Raw genomic sequence first — 23,313 nt, forward strand, 5'->3', positions numbered from 1 at the left:
CATAAACCACAATTGTGCGTTATCAGCTTGTGACAGGGTAGGCAAATGAAGGCTTGCATGTGTTTGCGGCTGGATGGGGTTGATCTGGGAAGGGCAGCGCTGCCACACAGATGAGATTCTTAAAAATAAAAACTCCTCACTATTGTAAGACACACAGAAAGAAAAACTTGTAGTGCTGTCGAGTGAGCTGTAGCTCTTTTTTTACACAGTAATAATGATAATAATTCATACAGTGCTTTTCTAGTTACTCAAAGTCGCTTTACAGAACAAGATAAAAACGACTTTACTAGGATTTTCTTTATAAATAATATTAATAAAGGTTAAACTATAAAAGAAAGGTAAAACAAAGTGTCTGCACAGCTGTGTTTTGAGAGTGGTTTTAACCCTGGTGACTGTGAGGGTGCAGGGGGCAGCTCTTTTGAGTGTCAAACTTGTTGAGTTGTCAGAACATCCATATTAGAACATGAAAATGCCATGCAATGTTTTTTTACACCTGCTCTTTCCAGCAAGGACAGCTCTTTCCTCAGGCAATATAATTTCAGACTTTAATATAATATATTAAAGGCTGAAATGTATATTATCGTCGTTGTCGGGTGGAAACCTTCTATGTCCAAAACCGTTAGTTTTGTATTGTAACTAGTATTTTAACTAGTGGAAACAGCCGATCTACAAGCACACAAGGCATTGTGTGCTGTTTTCACTACTTTTGTGCGACAGCCTTGTATGATGAAGCAAGGCTTTACTTTGCTAAAGAATGTACAAATTTGAAACTTGGAGATACAAGGTTTCCGCCCGACAACGACGTTATACTGTGTATATATACTGTACACCATGTGACATATCCTCGCTGAAAGAAACGGAAGCCCTCCATCCATGGCTAACTCAGAATGCTCAGAACTGGAGCAGATATGAGCCACATGAAATATTATGCAGAACAAAGACCACTTAAAATAGCATTAGGAAAACCAGTTGAAACACTCTACTCCAGGGGTCTTCAACAGGGGGTCCGGGACCCCTAGGGGGTCCTTAGAGTTACAACAGGGGGGGGCCACCAAATCGTTGTGTGATAGGATAATTATTTTAAATGAACAACTTGAACCCTCGCATCCCTATTCCGAGAAAAACTTTAACCAAAAATAGCAGATCGGCTATTTTCTGCAATTAGGATTGGTGTAGAGGTAAAAAAGAGCAGACCAAGTACATAGTGAAAGGTCAAGTAAGTTTACAAAATATCGACGATTTAAGTAGATGTCTGGAAATACACATTAACATGAATTCAACATAGACTGATGACAGTGCTGTCAGACTAAGTCTATTGAATCTATATATGAAATCGATGAAAATCTGCATCACACATTTATACAATATGTAGAGGGGGTCCCTGCTTCATCTCTCTCTCAGCTATGGGGTCCTTGGCCTGAAAACGTTGAAGACCCCTGCTCTACTCTTTTTATTGGCTTGAAACCCTAGTACTAAATAATAGAAAACCCTTTATAAAAAATGTCTGAGGTGACTAACTACACAAGAACATATACACATACTGGTACACATACACACATATACATGCAATAAGAATACCTTGTCTTGGCCATCTGGCCAGTGATGTATCGAACCAGTTACCCATATATGGAGAGCCCTGGTACCCGTATATGGAGATCCATGTACTGTATATGGAGATATGCTATGAGACCCCAAACATGCTTACTCACTTATGTGAAAGTCCTATGACGTCTATGACATCTGACATCATACATACAATCCCTTTTATGCCCATATATGGAGATCCCTGTCTGTAGAACCAGCCACACAGATATAGGCTGTCTTCCTCCATGCTGTATATGGGCATTCCCATATGAAGTCCTGTTAGATATGGGCTTAATATTGATGACATCAGGGATCTCCATATAAGGGCATAAAAGGGATTCTGTTAGTGTGGTTCCCCTGACATCACAGTGATGTCAGAGCGTGATGTCAGAGCGTCATACCCATAGACCGTAAAAAAGCGTACACGGACAGAAGTCCGGACGGAGACATGATTTGCCGTTTTTCATACTAAACTGCGACCTTTGTTCGCAATTATTATAATTTTTTTGCACAACTAAACAAAACAAAGCTCCAAATTCAACTCGTATCAGGAGGAGCCAGGTTTCCTTGGTAACTCCAGCTTCCTTTGAAGAAGATAGGGAAACAGCAGTGGTTAAAAATGAGCACTATGTTCCACTGTTGCCTCATGTGTTCTATCCTGGGGCTCTGATCACACAGCACTGTTTCATTCAATTCAATACAAAATAAATAAATTAAAACTTTCTTCATCTCCAGGGGGAAACTCCCAGACAGTAATGTGAAAGATGAAACAAAAGCAGTGTTCGGCCTCACAACTCTCTGCATTTCCTCCTTCACTCACTGCATCGCTGGAATGGCTGCAAATAACACATTGTCACTGGCTGCTATACCGTTTCTAGTTAGGTTTCATTATTCATGATCAGAGAGAAACACACACACGCACACGCGCACATATACAGTATGCAAACACAAAGTGTGTTTTAATGAGAAGGCTCAACACTGGTGCTCGAACTCTAATCCTTTATTCATGACTAACCCCATTACACAAGCAGATGTGTCCTAATGTGAAATATCTGTTGTTGCTTCATTATCAGCATCGAACATCACATGCTGCTACCAATGAGGTACAGGCAGGCGCGCCGCGGAGCAGGGCATGTATTTGCCACACTTGTTGCTCTGAGATTTACAATACTCCCCGATGTAAACAGCCTAAGTGCCTTCACACATAACAAAGGGTGTTGTTATTCTTTCGTTCCTACACTTAACGCACCAAAATAAATCCTGCACATAAAAATGCCCGCAAGTAGCTGGCACGAAGCTGAGGGGCAGAAAATTGGCAATGACAATAGAGCCGTGACTCAAGAAGATGTCATCAAGTTGGCCCTGCAAAGCGAGCAGCTTCCACCTAGAGCCAAGCAGCTGCATGAACTAGAATTCAATCTCTATTAACCACCTGTACATTATAAATGAATCTGCGATGGCTTCTGGCGACCAGCTCTTTACAGACAGAAAAACCCTGGGAGAGAGATAAGCCAGAGCAAGTACTACATCAGGCTATTATCTCCTCATGATTCCAAATAGGTACCACTTCCTGTCCAATGTATCTACCGCTGTGTCACAGCACGTGAGAAACTATCCCTCACAGCCATCCAAATTGCCAATGCATGCTGAAGTCATTCTGATGCCACAGTGCAATAATAAGTTACACATACTGCACACGCGCATGTACTGTCTGTACTGTACACACACGCACAATGCACAATGACACACTCACACTCACGCGCATGCTCTCTCTCTCTCTCTCTCTCTCTCTCTCTCTCTCTCTCTCTCTCTCTCTCTCTCTCTCTCTGTCTAGCTACAGTATAGTATATAGTTTCTGCACACTTCATCTCAGGTGTGCAACTCCTACTCATTAAGGTCAGTGTTTCATACAAGAAAGCGGAGCCTTGATTGAATTTGCATAAACCTTTAATTACCTGCTGTCAGTTGTGTGTACTATGTGTGTGTTCTTTTGTCATTGTGTGTGCTGAAGTAATCTAATCAGTTCTGATTAATGATGATATAGAGGCCAGTACTGTGTGTGCGTGCTTATGTGTGCGGGCATGTGTGTTTGTTAGGGGTGTAACGATATAGTAACTGAATCAAAAAATCGATTTTAATTTGCAATGATCTACTATATCGTTTGCAAAAGCAAAATATCGTACCGTTTTAGCTTTGTATCGTATCGGTATCGTTTTACAATGCAGAATCGGTATTGAATCGTTTTGCAGTGCAAATAATTGATTGTATAAATGTGTGTAATCTCTGTGTTCAGGTCAAGGTGCAAGTTTTCCATATGTTTAATGTCCATGTATTCGCTAGAGAATCAGAGTGTTTACTTATTTATATCCTTAATAATAGATTTTTCCCTTAAAAACATGCACTATTGACACGTTTCACACAGATATAATTTCTTTGCTAAATAGTTACTATATCGATTTTAAATCATTGAATCGAATCGTATTGTATCCCCATGAATGAACCAATATCGTCCATGTATCGTATCGTCAACCATGTATTGTGATGCGTATCGTTGTTAAAATGTGCATGTGTGTGAGTGTGTGAGTCAGTCTGTGAGGTGCAGTTCAGATTTATCTTGCTGCCGTGATGGCCGAGTGGCCAACGTGCTACGCTGGATAAGCGTAGCGGCTTGGCAGGTGTTTTTAAAGGGTGCCAATGGGCTGTCTCTGCTGAGCCAGGCCTCCTACACTCTGAGCTGACTGACTGATGCCCCCGCCCACTCATCAGTAGCCACAGGGCTACCATAAACACACACATGCACGCACGCACACACACACACACACACACACACACACACACACACACACACACACACACACACACACACACACACACACACACACAGTGTATACATGTGGTTCTGTTCAGATCGCTGCATGATTGTGGCACAAGACTGATCTGCATGGAGCTCTACAAGTGGGCATATGGGGGCATTTGTGTGTGTGTGTGTGTGTGTGTGTGTGTGTGTGTGTGTGTGTGTGTGTGTGTGTGTGTGTGTGTGTGTGTGTGTTTGCCGGTGTGTAGAGGCGTCATTGCCAAGGAGACCAGAGCAGGCTGCCAGAAAGCAGGAAGAGAGTGTGCATAGCATACTGCAGTGGTTCTCAAAGTGGGGTCCGGGGACCCCCTGGGGTCTTTGAGGGAGTGCCAGCGGGTCCCCAGCTAAATTAGTTGACGTAGCATCAAAATCAGCTTAACCACTTAACAGTTTAACCTACTGTATACACATCGATCTACAAGCTCAGATCTGCTATTTTAAAAACAAAATCTGGAATATATGTTTTAGAAACATACTGTAACAACACAAATCTTGTATAGGGGATCCCTGTCACAATATGTTCAGATGAGGCTCCATGGTCAAATTCATAAATAAATTTGGGAGTCCTGGTTTGAGAACCAGTGGCCTACTAAAGCCCCATTTCCACTGTAGGGCCGACCGAAAACTAGAACAAGAACTTTCCAGAACCCGTGAAATTCCGGGACCAAGTTCTGCTTTTGTTTGCATATAACCAGACCTAACCGGGAAGGTCCAGAATTGAGAGGAGCAACGCTGCTGGCCCCGCCCATAAGTTCCCAGAACTCAAGTTTAGTTCTACCTCAGGAGCAGGACCCCAAAAAGGTTCCTGGGACCTCATCTGAAACCGGGTCATGCGCAATGGAAACAAAACCAGAACCAAAAAATTTGGTTCAGGTTCTGGAAAGTTCTGGTTCCTCCTTGCAATGGAAAAGGGCCTTTACTGTACCTCTGCTTTCAGCCTCTCAATCTCGGTGTCCTGGTCCTCGAGTTGCGTGCGGAGCTGATTGGCTGCCACCTTCTCCGTCTCCACTATCTGGACGAGGTGGATGTACTTCTGCATCAACACCTCGCGCTCAATGATGATGTCAGAATAACTGAAAAATACATACGAGTAGTACCCAAAAGATTACCCCAAGAGTACTACAAAAGAATACAGATGAATGAGGGGAAAAGTTATGACAGTGCAAAATCAATATACTGTACTCAAAATGAAAACAAACCATGTACAGTGTACATGGTTTGTTTTTGTTTTGAGTACAAACTTTCCAAAGCTTATAAGAGGTTAAACAGTGCAGTGAGCTAGCTGTGAGCTAGCAGCTAGCTGTTAGAATACTAGACTAGCTCTGGTCCATACTCAGAGTTTCTGACTTAAATTAAATCTCGGGATTAGACTATGTGTCCATTCCACTGTCCAGGACTGGAACCAAGAAGTACCTTTTTGTTTGTACAATAAACAACAACTTACATCCCTTCTTGGTGCTACTTTACTGTGCAGATTAGAGCATGACCGATGCCATATTTTTGGACCGATGCTGATGTTTGCCAATGGAGAGTGCTAGACCACCAATTGCCAATGTTTAACCGATGTTTTGTAATCATAATTATAACCAAATTAACCCTTATAAGATCTTTAACTCATGAGTGTAAAATGAAACCAAATTGATCAACAACGGGCAACAACAATATATTCTAAGTTTTGGGTCTGAGTGGCAAAATGTCATCAAATGGTGGTCTAAAGTTAATTATAAAAATGACCGATACATTGGGGAGATAATGACTGATGTCCAATGCCGACATCGGGGTCCAAACACGACCGATACATTTGTTTGACCACCAGTGGTCCTTGAGGGGGTTCCAGGTGGTCCCCAGCTAAATGATGGAGAGTTGGTAACCAAATGGACCTTATTGATTTCATTTTATGCTTTCATCTGCCTTACCTAATTTACTACACAATTAGAGAATGTAGAAGAATTTTCATTTTGATCAGATTGCCTGTTTTATCTCTCATATGGTATGGATCAATGCAGCATGGAATTGTGGACAAAATCTTATCCAACGATAATAACATTTTCTACAATTTGGGTCTGAGAGGCTAAATCTGGTCCTTTATATGAAAAAGGTTGAAAACCACTGATTTAGACAGATGCTAGGTTCATCAGGCTGCCTGATGAAGGTCTGAACGACCGAAACGTTGTAATAAATGTATTTGAGTGAAGACTCCTTCTCTCCAATTCTCAACGCCACTGTTCCAACGCACCTGTCCTTGTAGGTGTACATAAGGCCTTCTCCTCTAAGCAGCTTTAAAAGTAAAACACATGCTTTTCACAAAAATAAAACATCAATGAGGAAACCCAATGAAGTCAAAGATATATTTCTATCGTGGTCCTTGGACTTGGACAAACAAAACATAACAACGAACAAAGGACAGGCAAGCTGAAGTATACCTGGCCTGTTGTATGGCCTCCACCCATTCATCACATTCATTCTCCTCCTCCGTCCGTAGCTCCAGAGGCTTCTGCCCGTCATGTCCGAACACAATGAGGAAGTAGTGCTGCAGAAGAAACAAAATCGAGTTGACACAAATTGACAAAACTGTCTTTCTTTATCAATATTTACTTTTTAGTTGCAATCATGCAGCTCAGTATCAACCACTCTGTCAGTCAGTCTGTCCATCCAGTCAAAGTCAAGTGCAACCCAAGTTTATTATGGATGATATTTTTTTATGTAGGCCAAAAACACTGATAAAATGAAAGATTGGCATGACAAATACATTTTTTCAATTATTGATATTGTTAGTTCCATTGCAGATGCTGTCTTTGACTAGAGCAGAGCACCAGACCAAGAGCACCCATATTAAATCAAACCTCAGGAACTTCTTCTCTCCGTGAAGTTGTAATGCATGTGAGTATATTATATTCTGTTGCCTGTTCCTCCTCCATAAAATGCCATGGTCCTTAATGCAGTAGCAACATACTGTAGTGCTTGAGATGGGTTCAAAACATGGGAGGACGGGCAGATGACAGAGTGATGAGCTCACTTACACAAGACTTAACCACATAACCATGGCATCTCTATTTATTATTACCAGTAAGACTCCCTAGGTCGCATGTATGCACAAATTGGCCTTATCAACCTCATGGTGGCGCTAGAAGAGGGGCATGTGAGAAATCAGGGGAGGAGGTTGTGGTTTGGCAGCCAAGGAGTGTGTGTGCAAAGTTTGGCATATAGGGGCAACGGTGCCGGAGATAAGAGTAGGGCCAAAAGTCTGACATGACATGATGTGACGTGATGTGACGTGACGGACAGACTGACAGACAGCCGGTGGAGGTTTTCATAGTAACTTGCAACCTGACGGTCGCAATTATTATTAGTATTAAATAGTTAAAATAACAGATCTACAAACTCACAACACAATCACGTTGTGAACTTGATTAGCTATTTCTTTCACTATTAGGATGAAGTATAAGGGTTTAAATGTTAGTTTTGCCTGTCAATCCCTTCCCCCCTTATTACTACCATCAATTAGACCCTCTTCCTAGTCCCCCCTCCCTAATCCCCCCCCTCCTCTCTCTCTCATTCATTTCTTCTTCATCTCTCCTATTATTCTGACGAGTATCTGCCTTTAACCTACTTCCCCAGAGCCGACAGACACATCCAGTGCACGCATGTGCACGCACATGCATGCATGCATGCATGCACGAACGTGCACACACACACACACACACACACACACACACACACACACACACACACACACACACACACACACACACACACACACACACACACACACACCAGGCATTACATGAAAACGATAGAGGCTTTTATTCAAGCGGTCATGTCCTGGGGCGCTGGGTTACCAGAAGAGCTCCTATTCTTAGTGAGAGAAGGGAGAGCAGAACTGCACTGTGCGTGGACTCTCTCCCCTCCTCCTCCTCCTCCTCTCTTCATCCACCCACCGCTTTCCTCCTCTCTCCCTCCCTCTCTCTCTCTCTCTCTCTCTTTTCACTTCACCTCTCCGCCCACTCCTCTGCCCCCGTTCTCCCCGAGCCATCCTCACTTATCTTCTCGTCAAACCTCCTTTCTCCAGCTTTCCTTGTCCCTTTGTATGTTCGTTTCTGTCCACCCATCCAGCCTGAGATTCCCATCACCAACGGTAAAAGGGTTCAGCTGAACAAACCCTAAAGGGTGATTTATATATACTTGTGAATGTGCACCCACTGAAAATAGCCAATCTATGCGAGGTGTTGAGCTTGTAGATCTGCTATGTTCGCTGCAAAACACAATGTAAAACCAAGCATAAATCAGGCATAACTGAACCCAGAGGAGGCATTTCTCCTGGGAGTGGGGATGGGCTGCAGAGACCACCACACCATCACCAAGGTTACAGAACCCCCCCCCCCCCCCACACACACACACACACTGCCTATGCTGGCTCCAACCTCGTCCCTTACTGCAGCTTTGTAGTGTGCGCCTTGTCGTTTTGATTCACTGAAGTGAAGGGCCGCATTTCATTACGTCCACAACAATTCGCGCTCCACTCTTTGACACAGATATATATATATATATATATATATATATATATATATAAATGAGAGCAGGAGAGACAACAGAGAGAGTGAAATAAAGTGAGAGAGAGGGAGATGTTACATAACATTTCTTAACGGAGTACATATTTCTAAACCATGTCACCACCTAACAAGATAATATTTCCATGGCAACACACTATCAGGCTCCTGTGCCATGTCTTTGCGCACCGATTCTCTATTTAAGCCTTGATTGATTTATCCTGCCATTTCACGCATCAAAAGGCGTAGGCCTAACAGTACATAGAGAAGAGCAGGATTTGGGGAATGCATATAAATATGTAAAATCACATTGCATGGCACCTATGGGCATTCCATGTAATGATGGCAGCATTATAACACAGCAGTCCACCAACCACCATCATGGTTGTTGGGTGTCTAGTTTTGCACCTCCCATGATGTAGGGGAGAACAAACGTATGAAGAGCTCTACACTGGTCCAGAGTGCTACTTCAATGTTCTATCTCTCTCTCTCTCGCTCTCTGTAAACATGTTACCTCCCCTAGAACACAGCACCATTCAGCACTGCTGTCTCGCTAGTCGCTCACTCTTCAAATCAGCTCCACTGTCCTCTCTGTCCCCCAGGGCCCTTCAGTCTACTGTAAGAAATTTCATTTATCGTGTCGGGAGAGTGAAGAAAGACACACATACACGCACATGCACGCACGCACACACACACACACACACACACACACACACACACACACACACACACACACACACACACACACACACACACACACACACTTGTCACAAGAGTCTCTTTACCGTTCACCTGGAGTGTCTTCATTCTCATGTAAAGGACGATTTAGTTAAGTGCAGGCTGACAAACTGATATCGTGGCAGTGAATGTGTGACACACCATGCAGCATGGACTCAGAGCATGACACGGGCATAATGGAGGGCACGCACACTCATAATGAGTTCAGGTCACTTATCAGAAAGTCCCTTGAGGTGCTGAATAGGTGGAAGAAGTCATGAGAGCTGAAACAATGACTTGGTTGCTGTAGCCCCCCCCCCATACACACAAACACAGTTCACCCAGTACATACAGTAGATACTGTACATATATTGTAGATTCAACATAAGGACTCCTGATGAAGCTATATGGTCAAAGTCTACTGCTGGGACGTTAGATTATTGTTTTGTAGCAACAGAGATTAACAGGTCGCATCTGCAAATTACAGTAATAAAATAGGCCTATTTAAAAGACATATTATTAAAAAAAAGATATGATTGAATCATGGTGTGGGTCCACTAATAATCAGGAACTGGAATAGCAACTAACAACTCTGAAGTCCCGAATTACAGTAGATGAACACTTAGGATTTATAGTGTATTGCCCAACTCTCTATCTCAGTCTGTCAGGAATAGTGGCATTGAAGTGTTTTGAACCCTGTGCTGTAATTATGTAATTTGAGGATCCAGGGTGAAAATCATGTCATCCAACAGATTCATCAGGTCTATAAAATGCTAATCTGTAGGACGGAGAGATCATTAAACCAGCAGCAGTAAGTAGTAATGGCTCCAGTTGTTCTACTATGCACTATGTACACACTATATATATATATATATATATATATATATATATATATATATTTTTTTTTAATATATATATTTTGCAACCCATTTTCTCACCCAGTGCCAACTACCTAACCTGTAGTCCTGGTTTCCGCTCTCCCCCAGCCGCGCCAGGGGAATTGGGGAGCACCTGGCTGGCTAGGGGGAGGTAGTATATAAACCAGGACTACTGCATGTTTTTGTGAGGGCATATACCCTAGGAGACACGGGGAGAACATGCAAACTCCACACAGAAAGGCCCTATCGCCAAACTACACACTATGATAGTGTCGTTACTCCATGCTTCTTGATTCCTGTAAGACAAACATGATGAGCATCGCAGAGAGATATAACATGGAGTTCAACAGCTGTGTTAAGCAAAAGAAAACGTACTGATACAGCGCACAAGCTGTAGTGAGAAACATAACAGGCCAATCAGGCAGAGATAAGGAATAATAAGCTGTCCACACCAAAGCAAAATAACCAAATAAAACAAAAATATCTGCAGAGATACAAACTGAAGAGATACAAGTGACAGTAGAGATACTCTACACATAATAACCAATGCACTCTGTTGATGGTGCATCAGCTAATGTGGCAATCAACAGCCCAAACCCTGTTGCAGAGGTGTCACGCTGGGCCCTGGGTACAAGGATTCACTCACATTTTGTGCTTTAACTATTGAAAAATATCAGATATGTGCGTCTGAATATTTCAAATCCTTCTGAGGTTTTTTGAAAAACCTATGTTTCTATGTCAGTGGTGCTCAAATATTTTCATGTGAAGGACCCCCAAAATGATATGTATTTGGCCACAGACCCCCATCTCAAAATATTTAGTTCTAGAGACCCCCCAGAAGCAACATTTGAGTTACAAATGTTCGCTTGAAAAGTACATATATTCAAAGATTTGCACACATTTTCACGACTTTTCAAAAATAGCAGATCTGTGAACTTGTAGATCTGCTATTTTTCAATAGCTAAAGTATAAAATAATTAGGGCCCCTCCACTTTGGGCCCTAGTAACTCAGTCCCACTCCCCCCCCCCCCCCCCCCCCTTGTGACACTGTTGCCGTTGCCATTGCTCTCCATGCTGTTCGCTTCCTCCTAAAAACACGCTCACAAACTGTGGGACCTCCACATCTACACATTCTCAGAAGCACACAAACAAACAACGCCATTGATACAGGCCATAAACACACATAAGACATGCAAAAACACATATTTACATGTGATTATATATGTAGCCTACTGTAACAGTTACGAGCAGTGCCTGCGACAGCACAACACAGTGATCAGGGATTAACAGTGGGAGGATAGATGCTCCCCTCCTCCTCTCTTTACTAAAGGTGGGATGTTTTCTTTCTTTCGGAAGTACTTGAATTTGGCAGAAGTGCTGCCCAAGGAAGTTATGTTGAGGCTTTACAGAACTGTTTACATTCCCTGTACATGAGACCTGTGTAGTAGGCTACATACAAGAGAGTGCATGGTCCCTGCCCATAGATGCACTCTGCATTAGGTCGGGACTCGGAAGCAGACATTTCTCCTCAGAGATGAGGAAAGGCTGGGAACAAGGCTATGGCTCACCTTGAATGTCGTCATTCTCATGTAAAGAACTGACAAAAGAAAGTGAAATGACAAATTGACGATGGCACAGGTGAATGTGTGACACACCATGCAGCATGGAGCATGACACTGACACAATATAGGGCACGCACTTTTCTTTTTTTTACAGTAACTAGCCCTTACCCGTTCAAAGATATGAGCTCCGAAATGATGTGCAGTGTCTGGGTTATGGGATGTGGGATGAGGGATGAGGGATGGAAAGTAACTTTAACTGGTGCTTGCATGATAATATGTAGGAGCATCAATGTAAGAAATACCCATTACATTAATGGCTACAGAGATACTGTGGTTCCCCCCCCCCCCCCCCCGCCCGCCCGCCCGCCTGCACACACACACACACACACACACACTCCCCCCCCCCGTGTGTGTGTGTGTGTGTGTGTGGGTTTGTGTGTGATTGTGCATGGCCTGAACAACAGCGCCCCTCCCTTAACATGTGTGGTCACAAAAGGTACTGTAGGCTAAATAGATATAGATACACCATAAAAATGCTAATATACAGCATACGATTTGTGAAAGTGACAAACGGGCTTCACAGTTATGTCAGGTGTGTTCATATGCTGATGGTGATGCGATTTCAGATCAATTGCTCCAGCCACCGAGGAGAAACGCTGTGACAGACAGACAGACAGACACTCACTCACTCACTCACTCACTCACTCACTCAGACATTCGCAAAATTATAGTATAGATAGAAAATCCCTTGCGTCATGTGTTGTGCGTCACGGTTTTCGGTACATTTTGGAGAAAAGAGTTGGAAAATGTAAGATATTTCCAAAATTAGTTTTGGTTGTTTTCAAACTTTTCATGCTTAAGGATTTTAAAATGTAGCAAGCAAAATGACAAGATTGATGAACACAAAAATGCTTACAAGAGTCCCTCTCTGTTGTTATGCACTGTGGTACTTTGTTCAAGCTGCTGTGTTGGAAAAAACTTTACTATAGGGCTACCGTGATTTTAGTGAATTGTCGTACAAATAGTTGTTTAAATGTTGTTTATTGACATTGAACTTTCAAATGATGACATGACAAATACTGTCATTTAAATGTACAAATTCATTACTTATAATATGTAGCTGGTACACAAAAATCTAAATGAGGAGGAATTGTTGGGGTAGCCCTGCAACCCTGAGTTGTAGGAGGGCATAAGTTGTATAACAAGAGCACTGGAGCACATGTTTCTAGCCTGGGTACCAGCCTGCTACGCTACGTTCTGTGGATTTGTTTTGTCACTTCGCTTCTCAGTTTGGCCAGCCTCCTATCTCCAAGGGAGGTGGGACATAGAAAACGAATGGAAACTAACCATGGCTTCTTATTGGTACAGTATGTGGTGCGGGGCAGGACAAATACACCAGTGTGTATTGGCTGTTCGGAAATACGAATCAACTGAATCATGACCAGACTGAGAAGCGAAGTGACAAAACAAATCCACGGAAAATAGCGGACGCTCTTATCGTCATCTTTAACACAGTGCATCATATTTGTAAAAGAACGACACTTGCTCACGGAGTTCTGCTGAAGTGCAATAATCTGCCGGGCAGACAGGGAGCAGTAGCTACTTCCGCGGTAACCGCAAGATATGTGAAAGAAGAAGAAGCTAGACCAATCACAGACGTCGATTTCACCGGATGTACATGTTTAGCAGTATGGGAAATGCAGTTCTTCTCCGTGCGATCTTGATCAAAACAGGTTTTCACTAAAACTAGAGTGATTGCATACATACTCGGGGGTTCTACAGGAACATATAGAACCATTTTACAACCACCAGCCTAGTGGTAAGTGTACATTGAGTTGCTACGACTTTGTGGCTGATAATGAAAAACCCTATGATCAAAATGAATGGCCAGCTTGGTTCCGACACCTCACTGCGATGCTCTATTGATTGGTGTGAGTGTGAGTGTGTGTGTGTGTGTGTAAGTGACTAATGCATTATTCTGACCCCAGGCACTACCTAACCTGAGGCAGACTCTGAGCAGCAAGTCTTAGAAGTAGGAAGGATTTTTTAATTGGTTTAAAGTTTTCTGCTGTGTACGAAATACAGTCACCAAAAGCACAGTGCCCTTTTCCCATTATGTGCTCATATCGCCAACACTCATTTGAAGAATCCCGAATCCCCCCTAGAGAAATCATTTCAACATTAGAGCCATAATCGCCTTAAGATTTGATTCAACTGTGGACAAGAAATGGATCCCTGCATCCCTTTTGCACTTCATCTTTTGCAGCCTCTAGGCAGAGAGATAGATGCATGGACACTCCAGCACATAATACCAACATATTATTCAAACAGCATATTCATTTTCACCACTCGTCACTCGCAGAATCCGCATAGGGCAACACTGCAAATGTCGATAATTTTCTGATCTGACATGATTACATTTCATAATGATCATAACACTTTGCATAAACAGTGGGGGGAAATGGAAAGCAGCCCAGGGTGTAAGGGTAGATGTTAGTGCGGGCGACGTGAAAAGGCAACATTCTGAGGAGTGTTTATAACTACTGGAACTTCCAAATGAGGGCTAATTAAGATACACACATCATGTGCACATCAAAGGTTGTGCTAGGATTTTAAACCAGCAGCCATAAAATAAAAGGACATATCCAATGTCAATGCATGAACGACAAGCAGGTGCATAAATAGCCTAACAATTAAGGCATTATGTTTTAGTTTGAAAACGATTTGAACAAATCGGAGCAATATAAAGAAGGTGATTTCATAACAAAATAATGCATCATCAGTTTATGAGAACACATTCTCTTAATGAGCAATCAAAGGGTACTGCACAAAAACAGCGGGCACTTATAAGTAGTCCTTGATAGGCTCAGTGAGGCTAGAAATGGAGCACATGCAATCACACATCCACCAGGAAGTCAGATCTGACAAGCAAAACTAATGTAAAGTGTCACATGTTTCTTTTTTTCTTGCAGGGGCTGCAACCAGGAAGGAGACTGCTTCCCTTCCGTGCCTACAGTCAAACACACTTTATCAACCACAATATTCAACTAATAAGGCCAATTTGTATTTTGTTGTAGGCCTACGATGATGTCACATGCTGAAAATGGCAAGCTCACAAAGGTGCTGTGAGCTTTGTGGCCTGTGGGTCTGCATTTTTGTAATTTGGCAGACTATGCTAATATGCTATCCCCCCTCAGCTTCTCAGACACTCTCTTAGTCTTGATTGATCATTAAAGGGAAATCTTTTTTTTATGGATTAGCCTACACACCCCATAGAGACTTATTGTTTGTTTTCGTCGCATTCCTAAGCCAATAATTTGATGAAGTGGTTCCCTATGGAGACACAAAGAGCCTGCTTTTTTCCCTATGGAGACACAAAGAGTCTATTAAAAAATGTTGTCTTACAACTCATGTGTACTGCACGCAAGCGACACAACGCAATGTCCCACGAAATACTGTCTGCATATGGAGCGTCGGCCATTGCGTTGCAACGTAGCCTGAACCAATCAAATACATAAATAATAATATAAAGTGTTTGGGGGGACATGGCCATTTACCTCTATAGACGTCACCACGAAACCTCGATCAAATAGAGGCTCCGCGAGTGAAAACAGGAGGGGTGGACGACGTCACAGCACAACGCGTTGTTGTCGCTCACGGTAGATCATTGAAACATAGTGCGTCATTGAAACAAATGTAATTGAAACAAATGTATTTTAATGAGATTTCATTGCTCGCATCGCTCACGTCGCATCGCGGGCAGTGAGCTGTTAGGAAAAAACTAAAGAATATCCATGAATTCAAGTCTCCATGGGGTGTGTAATCAATAGAAAGAAAGTCGTTTTAAAGTGGTCATTAATAGGCAGCAATGTTTGCTGGTGGTTTGTAAACTGCCCACAAAGGCTTGTTTGAACCTGTTTGAAGTCCCTGCCTTGAGATGCTGGGTTCAGCCCGTTCATGATCAGGTCTCTCTGGGGGAAATGCATATATTTCCTTATTTCCGTTGTGTATGTATTTTTTTAATACATACACAACTACATTATGCACAATACTGAAACCGGTGGGTTCTGAAAATACATTGCATTGGGCGTTCCAGGCTGTGAATACCTTTGACTGAACTGTTGTCTGTGGTTCATGGCTTTGGCAGAATTGTGCCACTTATAGGCCACTTGGATTAATGATGGACACTTCAGGGGAGGGAGGGGTTGCGCCTGATAACCATGCACAGATAAATATGTAGGCCTCTTATGCATACATACAGCTGAATCAATTCAGACCAATGTAAATGCTCTCCATGTTATTTGAAGGGTTTTGTGTCTCTTTTTGAGTACAAAGAGTGTGAGAAAGAGACACACACACACACACACACACACACACACACACACACACACACACACACACACACACACACACACACACACACACACACACACACACACACACACACACAAAAACACAGAGAGTGCGAGAGAGTGTGAGAGAAAAAAGCAGTGGCTCAGTGTTATCTGTGTGGGTGCACTGTGGTTCAATGTGGGGGTGTGATACTGCAGGTTGTCGGCAGACTCAATCTACTGCATAAAACAATGGCGAAGAGCAGGAGATAGACTGAGGGAGAGTGTTGATTTAGCCCCATGAACCCCAGTGTCCATGTTTCTTGGAATGCCATAATAGGCAAACATTCAACGAAAAATTGGCAAGCATTCAGCGTAGATCTTCGTCTATTTTTGGCAAATACATTTGGTGCAGAGGAGAAAAAAGGAGAGAGGACCAAGTGTAGACCTCTGGGGAACTCCGGGCAACTAAGGACATAGGGATTAAGCGGTTGACTCGGAGAGTGTACACGTTTTGGACGCATTTGTACACTCTGAATTACAAATGGAATACGTTAATAATCGTTATACACATACAGTACACTTGGTCTCCTCTCTCCTACACACTTGCCACTCATCCAGGGACGTGCAGAGAATGTTAAAGAGGCAGGGGCTGAAATTTCTAAAAGGGCCTTTTGGTGAAATTATTGAAAATAGCAGACTGGCTATTTTCGGTACTTGATACCACACCAAACTAAGCACAATCAAGTGAATACTGGAGATGTGGTTTACAGCATGTATTTCTACACAGAGGGCAATTCTCTCAACATATTATGCTGCATTCAAGTTCAGGAGAGTTTGGACAAGGCAATTCTCTTGAATGCATGCTATGGCATGGAAGGGGGGGGCATTTGCATTTCTTTCACCATAGTGAAAACTGCATTCATGGTCTGGAGAGGGCACTTTTTATAGACGGATACAGGGGCAGGGACTCAAGCCCCCTTTCATGTCTATGTGTGCACGTGCCTGCACTCATCCATCCGCACAGGGAATTGGACCAGGAGCAAGCAGTCGCTCTGGAATTCTCCTTGATTCATTTTTTATTGCAGTCTTGTATGCACGCACACACACGCACACATGCACACACGCACACGTGCACACACGCACACATGCACACACACACACACGCACACATGCACACACACACACACACACACACAAACACACACACACACACACACACACGGCCCCAACGAGCAACCCCAAGTGTTGTTGCATTGCATTGTGGTTAATCTTCCAGCCCGTATGGCCATCTAAGTTACACGGTTACATGGTAAAAACACAAGCTTTTAGCTGAGAGCGGATTAAAAATAACCCCTAATTAAACAGCACAGCTGGAAAGAGAGGGATGGAGAGAAGACAGAGAGAGAGGGGGGGGGGGGGGGGGGGGGGGGGGGGGGGGGGGGCGACGACAAAGAGATCCCGCTTCCATTCCTCACGCTTAATAAATATTCAAAAAGCTTCACATAGAGTATAGTTAGAGATTGAAAAAGAACAGGCCATAATATTTGTATTGTTTTATGCTAGTGGTAAAAAAAAATATATATATATATATTAAAAGTAAAAACTCTTCAATCAATTGAGCAGTGCAGGCTGAGTGATATTTTCAATACCTGCTCTGTGGACCACAAGTTCACCAGTGATAAAACCACAAGAAGTTAATTTATGGTCTACTGTAGCTTCTGTAGGTGCCATTGCATTGGTCCGAAATCTCATTGTTCCTACATCCCATTAGTCAGAATCTGGTGATGTTAACCTGGTGAAAAATACTATGCCTAACCTAAACCTTGACCTAAACCTAACCCTAACCTCAGTAAAACTATGCCTAAACCTAACCCAAACCCTAATCTCAGTAACCTAACCCAAAACCTAACCTCAGTAAAACTATGCCTAAACCTACCCCTAACTAAATTCGGACTAATGAGATGTAGGATGTTATAGCCTACTCCTTCTTCCTTCCATACCATTAACTTGCAGAATTATTCTCGACACATAGTTGTCTATTATAAAGTTAAGATTTTAAGATTGATGATACACTAAGCAATGTGTGCAAATGAGCCAATAGCAGACATCAAAGTGGTCAGAAATGTAACATTTCCATGGCAACAAAATACACCTGTCCATCAACTATACTGCTTTGCCCTTTTCTCTACAAATTAATTCCTCTTTACACACTCAAACATCATTATCCAAAGCATTATTGTTAAATAACATCCAGAAATTGACTTTTTAGGCTAAGCCATAATTAGGTCATTGCATTTGTGATTAAAGGGGACAGCTGTGCACATATTCAACAGGTCTCTACTTGCAAGGCCCACTCATTCCGATTCAATCTGATTAATCAAATACAGATTTGAATATGAACAGTGTGCAATTGTCAGGACAAATTGCTGGGATAGGAGAAGAGGGAGTTGTGTGTGTGGCTCAGGGGTAGAGTGCCGAGGTGTGCTTGAGCAAGAGGGTGAACCCCTAATTGCTCCTGATGAGCAGGTCGGTGGTGCCTTTCATTGTGTATGAATGAGTGTGTGATGCACATCAAAGCGCCTTGGATACAGGCGCTAGGCCTATATAAATGCACCATTTATCATTTTGTCATAAAGAGCAGCGGGGTGGGGTGGGGGTTCTCTGCTAAACTGTTAACATCATGAACATGACAATTTTTTTAAAGTCCTGTTATTATGGTATGGAAGCACACCACCCTCACATGTTCCACTTCCCATGCCTCTTCTATAAAATAACTAAGTACTTTTACTCAAGTGCTGTATTTGTACTTTTACTTTATTGGAGTATTTCCAATTTCCAATACTTTTTAGTAGGCCTACTTTTACTTTTGGTACTTGAAGTATATTTTGATGCCAATACTTTTGCTCAAGTAACATTTTAGCTACTTTTACTTTGAAAACATTCGAGTACTTTTCCCACTGGCACCACTGCTTCTACAAGGCTAAAAAGCCACCTGGCATCTCCATGACTCATCTATCCTCACCTGTTTGTCCAGCGGCTCCTTCCCCGCAGTGGACATCTTGGGCGCCGGGACGCGTTCGCAGGTGCATCCCTCCAACAGGTAGATCCCGGCGGGGCGCGCACTCTGTTCGTTCTCGAAGTAGAAGAGCACATTCTGGTACAGGGCGAAGAACTTGTCGTGCCAGCGGCTGTTCTCCGCCGTCTTCTTGCTCAGGTAGCCACGCTTGGTGCCCTCTTTACGCGCGACCACCGACAGGAACAGCGCGTGTCCTTCATTGTATCGCACACTCTTCTGCATGTTTGCGGTTTATCCCTTTTTTACGTTTCTTTCTTTTCCTTTATTATCTTTTTCTTCTCTTTTTAAAGAACGGAGGTGTTCTCGTTTGTTAGTTGTCACACGGTGCCCATGTTTATCAGGACTAAACTTTTCCCTCTGAGTGTTCAGCAGCAGAGTGGAGAGATGCGATGCGGGGGCTTCTTGAGCGCCGTGGCGGCGCACGGAAAAGTTGCCCCGCCGATGGAAGAAGCACTCCTCCGGGGAAACTCATCCTAAAAAATACCCGTCTGCGTGTCCACCGAGGACTTTAAAATCCATGTTCTCTGCGTTTCTATCAAAAAAATAAATACATAAATATATGATGACGAGAGAGGTAGAATAATCGCCGTAGTTTTAGAGGCGAGAACTCTCAAGCGGGCAGACAGTGAGCGAAATCACTGTCAGAGATAAGCTGTAATCGGCTTTGACACTGGTTAACTCTCTCTGCGGTGATGCTCGGTGGCTGGGCAGGGCAGCGCTGGAGTTGGCGGAATTAAAGGCGGAGCGTGAGTTTAGAGTTGAGGGAGAGTGCGCGTGTGTACGTGTGTGTGTGTGTGTGTGTGTGTGTGTGTGTGTGTGTGTGTGTGTGCGTGCGCGCGCGCTGTGTGTGTGTGTGCAAGACAGAGAGGCAAGGACTGGGTTGGAGATCTTGATAAATTGAATTTGTTAGATTAAATGCAATATTATGCATAGCACCTAATCTATTAGGATATCACAACAAAGTCATACTAGCCTCGTTTACTAATGATTTGTTTCCACTGCCTTTTTAGACCTGGTTGGGAAGCAGCACAATCTGGGGATGTGCAGCATAATCATAGCATATTGTAAAATGAACACATACTGTAGGCCTATTCCACCACAAACAGGGCCGTGCTTAGTGATTTGGAGGCCCCAGGCAAACCCCAGTTTGAGGCCCCTGGGTCGGGAGCCATATGCGGGTCGCAGACCAATTTCTAGGGGTCGCGAATAAATACTCCCTTATGTTTTGTTTCCTATATTTTAGCTTTTAATTATTTGAATATATATATATATATATATATATATATATATATATATATATATATATTAATAACACAAGTTTAATAGCCTATAAACTCTAGCACTTTTTCAAAAGAATTCCAGAGAAAATAATAAGAGGAGGAGGGAGAAAACAGGGGTTGGGTGTTTTACTCAGGGACACTGCAACACATTGCTAACCTGGCCTGGAATCGTACCTGTGACAACCAGGGATCTGGTTCCCTTGGCAGGCTCACTAACCACTCAGCTATGGATGGCCACAATGTTTGACATATAGAAGATAAAGGATGAGCTTCAACTTCTCTCACCAGAAGCAACTTACACAGGACAGGTAAAGTAATAAGAATAAGAATACTGAGTTAAACATTACATTACATGACCATGTTAACAGCCTTTTGTTAAGGGCCCTTTTACTATTTATATATGAGGGTATTGAGAGCTTGAGTTTGAGAGCTGGTGGGGCACCAAATGAATTTGGGGGCCCTCAAAACGTAACGTAACGTAAATATAAATATATACAGTATAAATTTTGTTTATATTTTTAAGGAGACTAAAGTAACTTGTGACATTAAAGCTCTTTTCAGATAATCAGTGTTATTACTTATAGTGTTTAAAAAAAACTTAATTATAATAAGAATAACTTTTAAGTGCATGTTTTGCAGTGGTTTTCAAAGACAAAGTTTGTCTCACAGGACAGTCAGTGGATTAAGGCTATACATATCCATTCGAAGTTAAACACATACATTACATGACTATGTTAAGGGCCTTTTTACTGTTTATTTATATTTGACGATAACTCATGTTTGAGAGATTGAGAGGCCCCAAATGGATATATTTGGGCCCCTCAAAATGTTAAATATAAATAAACAGTATACAAACTATGCGCAAACTATGCGCCATCTTTAAGAAGCCCCAGTAAACCCTGTGAAAGTATTTCAAGTTAAACATCACATTTCATGTTAAGGCCCTTTTTACCCTTCTTTTATATTGATCTCATCCCGGGCCCCACTTCAAACTATCTGGGGCCCCCAAAATGAAATGGAATTGATACACATATTATATGTATATATAAATATGGGGGGCCTCAAAACTTTTTTTAAATATAAATATATACACACACTTTAGAAATAATGTATCCATTCCCTGCATCGATCCTTCTTAAAGTTAAAGTAATGTACGTGACATCACAGAACAGACACAAAAGAACCGCTTGGGTAATCAGGACCATTGTTCTCTGGTCACACCTTTGAGAGCCACGCTCTTTTCAGATTCTAATGAGCTAATGTTAACCCTCACCCTCACTTCAACTGTTCTCTGTCTCACAGTTGAGAGCTCAACTGGGGCCCCCTGATGGCCATGTTAAAAAAATAAAATAATAATAATAATCTCATGAGGCCCCCAGGCTGTGAGGGGGCCCCAGGCGGCTGCCTATTTTGCCTGTATGGTAAGCACGGCCCTGACCACAATTAGACATAGTAAAACTTACATGCAATTCTCTGGTATTCTACCCAACACACATTTTTTTCAAATGTTTCTCACAACTTCTCACAGTATTCACGCATTCTAAGCCTGCAGATCTGCCACTTTTGAGAAAGGCTGCAGTATGATCAAGTAGGGTGTCAATTTAGAAGGAAAGAAGAACGCAAAAAGTTAGAATATGGAGACAGGAGGTTTATGCCTCACAACAATGATATTCAGATTTAACTTATATTACCATCATGTCCTCCACCACTTGCATTTTAGAGCTCCTTGCAAAAAAATGCTTAACCATAATACTTTCCTAACACTAATAGGGCTGAATCTTCCTAGAGTCTGTAATAGTCACTGCATTATTAATGAGCTTGGACCCACTGTACATAACAGTCTAATGAATGGATTGGATACAAAATACAACAACATTTAAGGTGAACTAAAACCTAGCATATAATGGAAAAAAGAATCAAAGAGAACAAGAAAGGGTGTGAAATTGAATTCTGGACTGGTATTTTTTAATTCAATTATTACCCCGTCACAAATAGACTTGTAGACAAAATCCTGATAAGATGTTATTAAAACTGATGCCAATGAAACCATTAGGTAGTAATATCACACACACACACACACACACACACACACACACACACACACACACACACACACACACACACACACACACACACACACACACACACACACACACACACACACACACACACACACACACACACACACAGCAAGCAGCACAGGAACAGCCATACAGCCATCCGTCGTTTTCCTTCACAGAGAGCATCATTCTTGTGAGAGTGTCATTTTTGGACGGGTGAGTTTGACTGTATCCACTTCATCAGCGACTTTCTGTCATTGATGTTCCATAGATCAGATAGGAGAGTTTTGCTTTTCCTAGAGAGAGAGAGAGAGAGAGAGACAGAGAGAGAGAGAGAGAGAGAGAGAGAGAGAGAGAGAGAGAGGATATGTGAGAAACACGCAGTCCATCTGGTAACAGAAACATTTTCCAGTAAATGCAA

General features: G+C 42.5%; 2 protein-coding genes across 4 annotated transcripts in view; both read right to left on the reverse strand.

Moving 5' to 3' along the window:
• Positions 1–19,774, reverse strand: part of LOC308295055 (ras-specific guanine nucleotide-releasing factor 2) — a gene marked incomplete at both ends in the record, with an annotated part of 76,794 nt that extends 57,020 nt beyond the window's left edge. For all 3 annotated transcript variants that reach the window (XM_080738003.1, XM_080738001.1, XM_080738002.1), the window contains 3 exons: positions 5,364–5,511; positions 6,862–6,968; positions 19,499–19,774. In XM_080738003.1, the coding sequence (XP_080594129.1) occupies positions 5,364–5,511; positions 6,862–6,968; positions 19,499–19,774 (531 nt within the window). The remainder of the gene's footprint in view (positions 1–5,363; positions 5,512–6,861; positions 6,969–19,498) is intronic.
• Positions 19,775–23,014: 3,240 nt separating this feature from the next.
• Positions 23,015–23,313, reverse strand: part of msh3 (mutS homolog 3 (E. coli)) — a 65,289-nt gene continuing 64,990 nt past the window's right edge. Inside the window, exon 24 of the mRNA XM_080739369.1 lies at positions 23,015–23,188. Coding sequence (XP_080595495.1) covers positions 23,095–23,188 — 94 coding nt within the window. The 3' untranslated portion in view covers positions 23,015–23,094. The remainder of the gene's footprint in view (positions 23,189–23,313) is intronic.

This window comes from Nannobrachium achirus (assembly GCF_963921795.1).
Source record: "Nannobrachium achirus genome assembly, chromosome: 12".
Classification (NCBI taxonomy): Eukaryota; Metazoa; Chordata; class Actinopteri; order Myctophiformes; family Myctophidae; genus Nannobrachium; species Nannobrachium achirus.